The sequence below is a fragment of the Antrostomus carolinensis genome, unplaced genomic scaffold (genome assembly GCF_000700745.2).
Source record: "Antrostomus carolinensis isolate BGI_N321 unplaced genomic scaffold, ASM70074v2 scaffold11747, whole genome shotgun sequence".
NCBI classification, from domain to species: domain Eukaryota; kingdom Metazoa; phylum Chordata; class Aves; order Caprimulgiformes; family Caprimulgidae; genus Antrostomus; species Antrostomus carolinensis.
In genome coordinates this window covers 9,681-20,514 of record NW_010329532.1, presented here as the reverse complement: position 1 = coordinate 20,514, position 10,834 = coordinate 9,681, and the positions used below count along the sequence as shown (strand labels likewise).

General features: G+C 50.3%; 1 protein-coding gene across 1 annotated transcript in view; it reads right to left on the bottom strand.

Moving 5' to 3' along the window:
- Positions 1 to 3,108, bottom strand: part of LOC104528565 (signaling lymphocytic activation molecule) — a gene marked incomplete at its 3' end in the record, with an annotated part of 3,945 nt that extends 837 nt beyond the window's left edge. The window contains exons 1-4 of the mRNA XM_029086113.1: positions 2,784 to 3,108; positions 2,139 to 2,420; positions 1,004 to 1,150; positions 287 to 366 (exon numbers count right to left, since the gene is read on the bottom strand). Coding sequence (XP_028941946.1) covers positions 287 to 366; positions 1,004 to 1,150; positions 2,139 to 2,420; positions 2,784 to 3,108 — 834 coding nt within the window. The remainder of the gene's footprint in view (positions 1 to 286; positions 367 to 1,003; positions 1,151 to 2,138; positions 2,421 to 2,783) is intronic.
- Between the last annotated feature and the right edge of the window lie 7,726 nt (positions 3,109 to 10,834).

The following is a 10,834-nucleotide window of genomic DNA, read 5'->3' as shown; positions in this document are numbered from 1 at the left end:
CTTCCTCATTTCACTCTCTCCCTCACCAACCCCAGGCTGACACACAGTGGCCAAAACCCATCACAGAAGGTGACTCAGCGAGGAGACACCCAGCAGCAACCCAAGGCTTTGGGTGCTGTTACCATCCAAGAATCCCCACCCAAGAAACCATGGCAGGATCGTGCCCATGGTCCTCACTGGCTGCAGCACTTGAGGTCCCATCACCAAAGGAACATTTCCATTGCTTAAAGGAACATTTTTCCTGCATGCACCAAGGTTGGTTGGGATGGTCCTGGCCATGGCTCACCTCCACCCTTTGCACTTGGGAGTAGATGGTGTGCACCATGTCGTCCTCGGCGAGCGGTGAGTGAGAGTGCTGCTGGTGGGCTGTGAGGTGATAAAGCAAGTCATGGAGCTGTGAGAGGAGCAGGGACCGAGGAGATCCCAACAGTTTGCAAGTCACATCCTTCTCCTGCACCCCAAGGCACAGCGAGGGATGGATCTGTGATGGATCCATCCCTGGCACGGTGCATGCTGGTTAGACCCGGTTGCATCCCTATGGCTGCAGCTGCCCAGCTGTGGTGGGAGGATTTTTGGTTGTCACAGCCCAGATTTGCAAATTTGTCACTAATCATGGAAGGGGAGCAGGGGCACGGCCAGGCTGAGGCACTCAGAGAGATGATGTTCTCTCATCTTCAACCTGGGACCATCCAGTTCCCCTTGAGATGGTGCAAGATGATCTCAGAAGCCCATCACGCAGGTAAAGTGTTGGTGATCACGTGCAGGTGTATTTCTGGGGGGGTTTTTTGATGTTGGGGTTTATTTTTGAAGCTGGTGTTCTTCAAGAGAAACACATTTTCCTCCTTCTCAAGCCACTCTCAACACAAGGTGTCCATGGGGATCAACCCCTTGGTCCATTCACTGGAGCTGGCTGGGGTCAATGTCTGTCCTACTCCTCCTCAACAAGGTTCAACCCACCCACGGACCACCAACCACCCCAGCACCCCTCCCTCACAGCACTCACCCATGCACGTGGCCAAGCGGGTGGCCGTGATGACCCCGATGAGCACCAGGACTGTGATGATGGACACCACCACCACCACCAGCTCTGTCCTCAGCCTGGCGCTGCCTGGGATGGAGGGCAGATAGAGGAGAAGGTCAATCACCAGCCCTGGGTGACCCAGATCTGAGCAAAAAACTGGCTGCTAAAACCTTTCTTCATCTTGTCACCTAATTTTAGGGTGATGTTTTTTGGTAGAACAGGAAACGAGAAGCAGGAAATGCTTCTCTTGAGCAGAGCTCTCTCTAATCACCTCCAGACTGCAGCACTGAGCAAAAATAAACCTGCTGGGAAGCAGATTGGGGCCAGATAAAGCCCTAAAAACTTCTCTGGTGGCTTTACAGAAGGTTGTGGGATGGCAACCCCTTGGTACAACACCTTTGCATCACAAGGGTGTGAGGAGAAGACCCTTGGACAGAGCTCTGCAGCTCCAGCCAGGCTCCCACCACAGGGATGCACCTCATCCTGGACCACTAATGGTGACACCATGGAGGGTTGTCCCACAATGCAAGAAGTTTTTGGGGCAAGGAGGTGAGAAATAAGCCTTGAAACCACCTTGGAACATCTCATTTCAACATCTCTCTTTCCTAAGAATCCCGATTGTTTTGCCCATGGGGATGATTTCTCAGCACAGATCACTGTGAGAGCCCCAGCAGAGATGTGACTTCATCTCCAGGTCCCCTGGGAGAGGGGTAGCCACCACGATGGCCAACCCTAGTGAAAGTCCCCCCATGTCACGAGGGAGCCCTTGAAAATCCCAGTGAGAGAGAGCGTGACTTTTACCCCGAGAACCTCTAAAGGGGAAGTTGTCACCAAGGTTTTTATTGTCCCCAAAACCACCCGGCGTGAGACTCTCATGCATTTAAAATGAGCTTCGAGCAGCGAGGTGTGGCGTGTGGGCAGGTGGGATGGGGTGGGAGGTGGGACCCACAGCTCCACAGATGACATTTACGAGAAGAACTGGGCAACCTTGAGCAGCAGCTACTTTTCTTGCATAAAGCTCCATTGAAGCCACCTAAAGCAACATGGAAAAGTCCCCTTCCAAAGCAAAAGTAGGACTGGGAGGTTGGAGAAGATGGGTCAGTAACTTTGGACTTACCCCCTTGCTCGTAGCTGCACTTGGAGGAGTTGAAGGGGACAACCCAGCTGCTGACGGCATTGCTGACCGTGCAGGAGCAGGAGATGCTTGTGTTCTGCAAGGGGTAGGAGAGGTGCAAAAGGCTGCCGTTGTGGGAGCAGAACCCCATGGTGTTGGTGTCCTGGCTGCCCCAACTGTAGGAGATGTTGTCCCCTCGTTCTGCTGTGCAGTTGAGGGTGATGGTACAACTGTTGTTGGCCAACGCCCAGTTGAGGATGTGGATGCTGGGATCAGACACTGGTTCTGGAGAGAGGGAGGGAAAAGGAAGAAGTTTGTGTCTAGAGAGAAGAGTGTGAATGTTGCCTTGGTCCCTGCCTGGAAAATCCTGCTGGCCTCTCCTAAACCCCCAGGAGATGGAGAGGAACCATTGTGGCCCTGGACCTGCTGCAAATGGCGTTAGAGAGGAACATGGTCTGTGTTCACCCAATGGCTCCTGGAGAACTCAGATGGGGCTGCAAAAGGATCTCCTGGACTCATTACAGCACCTTGACATCAGGGTGAGCATCTCCCACCTCAGTTGACCACCACCCACCACCCAGATCTGCTGCCAGCACCTCAGGAGGCTGGGAGCATCCAGCACGGTCCTCCCAAAGCAACGTGTCTCACCGTACACCTCCAGCTGTATCTGCCAGACCTTCTCCTCCGGCCCTTTGCTGACTATGTACTCGTAGAGCTGCCCATCCTGCCGGCTGGTGTTCAGGATCTCCAGGGAGAAGTCCGACTTGTGGAAACGAGTTCTTCCCTCCATGTAGTTGGTGTAGTTACCATCTGAATACTTGAGCAGGACAAGTTTCCTCTGTGGATCTTCTGTGTCCCGCTTCCAAACGGCCTCCCCGAAGCGCAGGGTGAGGTCCTGGAGTTCCTCAGGGATCTGCAATATGGTCACCTTCCCCAAGGTGCCCAGCACTGTCTCCCTCACCCCACAACCCATGCCTGGGAGGAGAAAGGAGAGGAGAGGAGGGCTGAGACAAGCAGGGTGACATGGTGACCATCCTTCCATCCCAGCTCTGCCTGTGAAGCTCTGGTAGCTGGTGACAGTGTTGGACCCACCATGATAATCCACAGCCTGGGGACAGCTTGGATGGAGTGAGGTCAATCCATTAACAATTAAACAGATTATCTAACCAGGTTTTCAAGCTCTGGCTTCTCCACCACACCCATTGCTGGTGGGTGGGAAGATGAGATGCGTTGTGCATCAAGGCTCCATGCGAGCTCTGCCCCATGCCCACCCCATAGGACCATCTCCCCCAGAACCAAAGGAGCAACCCCCAGCTCTCAACCCCACATCCTCAACCCTGAAGGATGTGGGTTGAGGGCTCAGCTCGGGAGCTGGAGGAGAAGTGTTGCCTTCTTCTGGTCTTCCTCCATCAAATCATAGTGGTTGGAAAAGACCTTTAAGATCATTGAGTTCAACCATAAACCCAACACTGCCAATTCCACCTCTAGCCCATGTCCCTCAGCACTTCATCTACCCGTCTTTTAAATCCCACCAGGGATGGTGACTCCACCACCTCCCTGGGCAGCTTGTTCCAATGCTTGGCAACCCTTTGGGTGAAGAAGTTTTACCTCAGGTCCAACCTAAACCTCCCTTGGTGCAACTTGAGGCCATTTCCTCTTCTATCACTATTTGCATCAGCCTTGGTGTTCTCCAACCTTGGAGACCACCATGCCTGGTGACCAAATCCTGATTTAAGGTTTTAGACTTTCTGTTGGTACAACAACAGCCGGTCAACACAGGGAAACATCACCCCATGGAGCAGGGCTGCCTCAAGCAGGGGAAGATGTTTGCTGTCCCACTCTGGTGAGGTTGCTGGTCCTGGGAAAAGGGGACCAGCCTGGAGAAGTCCCGGTGACACCAGGGCAGTCTGGAGGGAAGCAATTCTTGGTAGCTCTACAGTTGAGTGCAGGTCATGGCATCCACCTCCCTCAAGCACCTCAGCTCCAGAAACCTTTGGTGGGGCTTTTAGAAATTGCAGGAAGTAAAACCTCCCAGAGGTGGACTCAGATATAAATCCCAGATTGTCCTTCTCCTGGTTGAGGTGGTCTCAGATATAAATCCCAGATTGTCCTTCTCTTGGTTGAGGTGGTCTCAGGTGTGTTTCTTGGTGACCACAGCAAAATGTTCTTAAAAAGAGGAGTGCAAGCATCTCCCATGCATCCCAAAGCATCTCAACCACATGGATTTCTTGAAGAACACACAAGGAGGATCTTCTCCCCCAAAGCCCTGTCCTGTCTTTCTCTGCGAGGTGGTGACTCATCGTTGCCTGAACCTCCAAGCAAACAAGTTTGTTTTTGTAGGAAACAAGAGTGGGGAGAAGGTGCCAGCTCATCGCTGCTGCCGACAGCGGGAGCGTGGAAGGGACCCCACCGTGTCATCCCCCACATTTCCTACCAACTTCTTTCCATCAAGGTGAGGCTTTGCCCCAGAGGAGAAAAGAAAAGTGGGGGAGGAAGAAGAAGAAGAAGAAGAAGAAGAAGAAGAAGAAGAGGAGATGTGAGGAGGCCCAGCTAAGCCCAGTATCTGCCACTCCTGCAGCACAGACAGTTCCAGTTAAAACCACAGAGCAAACGTTCTCCCCACCTCCAACCCCCACCGGTGCCATCATTTATTTCTCCCCCTCCTTTTGTGACACACCACACAGCAGTTTCTGAGCTGTCCCTGGGGATGACATCTCCCCAACATCGAAGCAACCACGTGGCCATCATCTCACAAACTCCACGGTCCAGCTGAGCTGGTGCCTCATCCATCTTCTGCTGATGTATTTACTGTAAAGCCCAGCATGGTTTTGACACCCAGCAGTGAAGCTCCTCGTTAAACACCAAATGGAAAAGCCCTTTTTACATCATCTTAGAAAAACCCTCTGCCCTGGTGAGGAACATCTCCTTTATGGAGAAGACCACTCAACTAGACCAAGGTTGTAGGAGAAAGGATGGGAAAAGGTCTGAAACCATCTGTGCTGAAGGGGTTGGAGGAAGACAGGAGATCCACACCGGCACGGCAGATCTGGAGTAACCCTCACATCAAGTGTTGGGCTTGTGGGACTTTTGGTGTCCTGGTGAAGCAGAAAACCCCCAGGGGGATTTTAAATGCAGGTGTTCTAGTAAGAAGGAGCCAACAAAGCTGAGGAGAAACTCCAGCTCGGCCAAAGTCTCTGGTTTCTTGGACAAACCTTCATTATACACCTGGTAATTACACAGATGCAGCAGCCAAGGACTCATGGGGCTACAGGGATGTAGAGTGTCCCCAGGGAAGGGACATCAGGGTGACCAAGAAGAGGGTCAGGATTAGTCATAGAATCACAGAATCATAGAACATTAAGGATTGGAAGTGACCTTGAAAGATCATCCAGCCCAACCCTCCTGTCAGAGCAGGATCACCGAGAGTAGGTCACACAGGAACACATCCAGGTGGGTTTGGAATGTCTCCAGAGATGGAGACTCCACAACCTTTCTGGGCAGCCTATCCCAGTCATGGCTCCTTTTGCTCAGCAACAACTAAGACCATCGGTGTGTTATCAACATTCTTCTCATACCAAATCCCACCCTAAATCCAAAACATGGAACTATTCAAGCTACGGAGAAGAACATTTGCTCTATCCCAACCAAAACCAGGACAACCACCCAAATTTATTTTGTAGCATCCTCTTGTCACTGCTGACAGGCTTGGAGGAGAAGACCCAGGAGCCCCAGTTGGTCTGGGTGGTCTTCACAGAGGGAATTTTGTCTCATCCAGGATACCATCATCCCCAGGACACCATCCATAGCTGGCCAGGGCTCTCCAGACCACCAGAAAACAGTCATTGTCCCACTGCCAGTCCCTTTCCATGAGCTTTATACACATTTTATTCCTCGGGTACCATCTCCCATCCCACCAGCACCTCTTGATCTGAGACACTGAGTATCAAAGAGTGAGACAATCCACCAAGAACCTTCATCTCAACTGTCCCAGTTCCCATCTGGTATTAAATCATTTGCTCAGTGCCACTAATACTCCATTAAAACATGGTAGAGCTTCACCATCGTGGTTACACTTTGTCCATCACCATCTTTCTTCATTCATCATTTTCATTCTCTTCTCCCTCAACATGACTAGTAAGAACATCTTAGGGTTCCACCACACATCCAGCTTGGATTTCTGAGCTCTTTATCTTCTATATGAATATTTCGACTCGATCTACCCCAGCACACTGCTCGTGACTTCAAAAATATCTTCATAAAGATCTCAAAGATCTCAAAGATCTTCATATCTGACCCCCCCAAAATCCCCAGAACATTCCAAACTGATTATTTCAAGGAAAGGACAAACATACGTACCCCAAAGACGACTGAGAGAGATGATCAGCAGCCAGAGACACGCGCTGCAGCCCATGCCGTGCTTCATGGAGCTTCTGCTGCTGTGGAGTTGAGATCTTCTGCCGAGCTGGTTATAAAACCAGGTGATCTCAAATCAGAGCCGCTACCCTGGGCCATGTGTTTCCTGTTTTTTGGGGGGCTGAATAATTCTTTTTCTTTCTTAATTTCTTGTTGGTTTTGTTGTTTTTTTTCTTGAGTGGAAAGTATTCAAAGCACCCAGTTGTCTTGTTGAATGTTCCACCAGAGAACCAACCCAAGAGACCTACCAAGAAGGAAACAGAGCATCAGTTTCTAGTTGGGACCAGAACTACATCATCCTGCTCTGGGTCTTTAACTTGAGTTTAGAAGAAGAGGAAACAACCAGTAAGAAAATCATTTCACGTACGGTAACAACTTCCCGGGGTTGTACACAACCTTCAAACCCTGTCACCACAGCGAGGGTGGAGGCGGGTGACATCCCAACCGCTGCTGCTCCAGCCCAGTGCCATTGGGGCTGAAAACCAGCATGAAACTCAGTGTGCACCAGAACTCATGGCCACGATGGCCACCAGTGCTGGAAAAACCCAAATATTCTGGAATTAACACATATCCTTGTGTTGGGGTGGGATCTACAGTGAGGAGGATATGGGTGGTCTTTAAGAACCCACCAAGGAAGGGTGGGTTTGGAGATGATCTGGGCTTCATAGAATCATGGAATGGTTTGGGTTGGAAGGGACCTTAAAGATCATCCAGTTCCAACCCCCTGCCATCAGCAGGGACACCTTCCACTAGACCAGGTTGCTCAAAGCCTCATCCAACCTGGCCTCCAACACTTCCAGGGAGGAGCAGCCACAGCTTCTCTGGCCAACCTGGGACACTGTCTCACCACCCTTACAGCCAAGAATTTCTTCCTCACATCTCACCTCATCTCCCCTCTTTTGATATCATATCATAGAATCCCAGACTGGTTTGGGTGGGATGGGATCTCAAAGCTCATCCAGTCCCAACCCCCCTGCCATCAGCAGGGACACCTTCCACTAGACCAGGTTGCTCAAAGCCTCATCCAACCTGGCCTTCAACACTTCAATTTGTTCTTATTCAACACCATCCCCATAGCAAGTGCCCAGGGATGGGTCCCCCCTCCTTCGAGTGACCCTCTGGGTAGGGATAGGAGCAAGTACCACAACCTCCCACCCTCAGTGGAGAACCAAGGATGGAGGAAACCACTGCTCACTTGTTCCTCTGGTGGGAAGAGGTGAGAAATCTTGTTTTGGTGTCTCCAGTGGAATGAATTATTCAGCCCTGTCAGTTCTCAGCCTTCAAATAGGAGAATAATTCATTTTCCTTTCTTCTTTCTTCAACATCTTGTCTCTTTTCTTCTACTTTTCAGAAGACAGTAGAGATGACAACGTGAGGTGAGAACCCCTCAGCTGCTTTAAACCAAATCTGAATGCTCCAAAGAAATAAAACTTGAACTTAACATCCCACCACTTTTTGGTGGACACGAGCTCCAGGACCTCCAGGAGGTTTTTTTGCTGATACAATTTTTTTTGCTAAAGATAAAACAAAAAAGTCTAAAACCCACATTAAATGGACCCTGGTGGACATCCATAAACCACCAGGATGTCCCACGAGGCTGCTCAGAAAGCATCTGGCTGAGAAGAAAAATAATTAAAAATTAAAAAACCCACCCAAAACCCAAGTCATTTCCCAATAATCACCAGATGATGGAAGTGAAGAGCTCAGCTGAGAAGTTAAATAAATAAAAGAGGAGTAAGAGGAGGACTCGGGACCTTTTCTCCACCAGCTTGGTCCTCCAGGCAGGGCAGCAGGATTTAAACTGGTTCTAAAGAAAATTTTGGTGGAAAGAAATCTGGAAGAAGTTTTTGATGCTGAGGATGGTGAGATACTGGCCCAGGTTGCTCAAAGAGGTGGTAGAAGCTCCATCCCTGGAGATATTCAAGGTCAGGTTGGATGGGGCTCTGAGCAACCTGATCTGGTTGAAGATGTCCCCATTCATGGAAGAGGGTTGGACTGGATGAGCTTTAAAGGTCCCTTCCAACTCAAAGGTCCCTTCTATGATCTGGTTGAAGATGTCCCCGCTCACTGCAAGGAGATTGGATGAGATGAGATTTAAAGGTCTCTTCCAACCCAAACCATTCCATGATTCTATGGTCCCCAACCCTCCCCTTTGCCACAGAGAGATATCTCACACTTGGGTACAGGTTGATGCAGCTTGGAGAAGACCATTGACCACAAATTGGTCAAGGAAAGCCATAAAACTCCAATATACTCATGGGGCACTACCACAGCAGCATGTCCCAGGTTGAGGTGGCACGTGGGAAATGGGAAAAATCATGGAACAAGCAAAACCATTGAGAAAAATTCCATCCAGAAAGAAGCCTGGAGAAGAAAAACCACACAAGTAGTCATGGAGAAACCTTCTAAACCTTCTTCAACCAAAAATAATGATCTGAAGTGTCTTCACTTCCCCCATCAGCTCAAGCTGAAGTCTCCTGGCTGGAAAGATGACCGAGACACTGCCCCAGGCTCCATATTTATTCATCCCAAGAGGTTTTATGATGATGCTGGTGCCCAGTGGTCATCCTGGATTGTGTAGGAGATAGAAGAACCCCAAAAACCTCCACATGGGAGCGGACCAAGACCAAAGCAAATATCTTCTGCAAAAATATATATTGGTGCTATAAACCCATCAACCACCTGGTATGAATTACCACCAAGAACCTCATTAGATCCAAGAACTGGAACAACTCATGCTCGTTATTAGTTTTTCAAACAAGCTGGTGAGGACCTTGTTGACCCTTTGATGAATCTGGTCTTCAAAGTGTTTGGTTAAAAATGGGAAGTCATGTCTTTTGGGTTTTATGGAGGGTAGAGACAGTTCTCCCCTTTCTTGGAGTTGTTTGTTGGAGCTGGGAGGAGCAGCAGTATCCCAGGACTGTGGTGGCCCTGAGAGATGTCCCCATCCCTCCTCACAGGCTGAGGGACTGTCTCCATCACTCACAAGACACATCCTCCCACCCCAACAGGCCCATGTCCCACCATCCCAAGCCAACTCCTCCCATGGGGGACAACAATGGAAGGGGTCCTGTCCCCAGCAAGGGTTTTGGGGTAGGCAAACATGGCTTCCTCCATCATTCTCCCCCCTGGTCTCCAAGCACCAGCTGTGGTTGACCCCAGCCCAGAGGAGAAGGTAGAACAGGCACCTAAAAATGTGAGTTTAAGATTAAAATTAATTTAATTTATAGACAGAGACATTTCTGCACCCATGTTGGTGTCACCAGTTTCAGGCTAAACTGTCCCACTGTCCCACTGTCCATCAAGAGTTGGACTTGATGATCCTTGTGGGTCTTTTCCAACTCACAACATTCAATGATTCTATGATTGGTCCCATAAAGGACATTGCCAACAGCAGGTGATGGCCAAGGATGTCCCAAGTCCACGGGGAGACCCAGGAGAGATTCAGATTGGGTCTCCCCTAACCCCAGATCTCAAGGCTGAGGAGAGGAGGATTTCCAAGCAGTCAACCATGAGTTTAGCAGTTTAGGTTGCCAGGGTTCTCAGAAGAACATTGACACAGAGTTCATCACCGTTTTGTTCAGATCTGGAGAAGGTGACCTCTGATTAAAGCAAAGCCCACACTTGGTTTGTTCAGCCTGGAGAAGAGGAGACTGAGAGGAGATCTCCTGGGGGTCTAGAACTTCCTCCCAAGGGGAAGAGGAGGGGCAGGCGCTGATCTCTTCTCTCTGGCCACCAACGAATGCCAGGAGCAGAGGGAATGGCAGGAAGATGTGGCAGGGGAGGGTGAGGTTGGCCATGAGGAGACGGTTCTTGAGGCAGAGGGTGGTGGAGCACTGGAACAGGCTCCCCAGGGAGGTGCTCATGGCACCAAGCCTGACAAGATTCCAGCAGCATTTGGCCAAGGCCCTGAGGGACATGGTGTGAATGTTGGGATTGTCCTGTGCAGGGACAGGAGTTGGATCCATCATCCTCCATCATCCTGGTGGGTCCAATTCCCATCATCCTGGTGGGTCCAGCTGACAACATTTGATGATTCTATAAAAGCAGAAAAAGTGAGGAGGGAAACTGAGGCACAGAGCTACCCTGAAGGCAGCAACAGAGCAACCAGAGCCTGGGCTGGTGGGAAGGAGATGGCTCTTGGATGAGACCAGGTGGGTGCTGGTGGAACAGACACTGGTTGCAACAGTTCCCTTAAGGAATCACATCTTCCTACATCCAGCCAGTTTGGGGACCTCATCCAGGAGCTGATCCAGTGGCAGAGGGTGATGAGATGAGGAGAGATG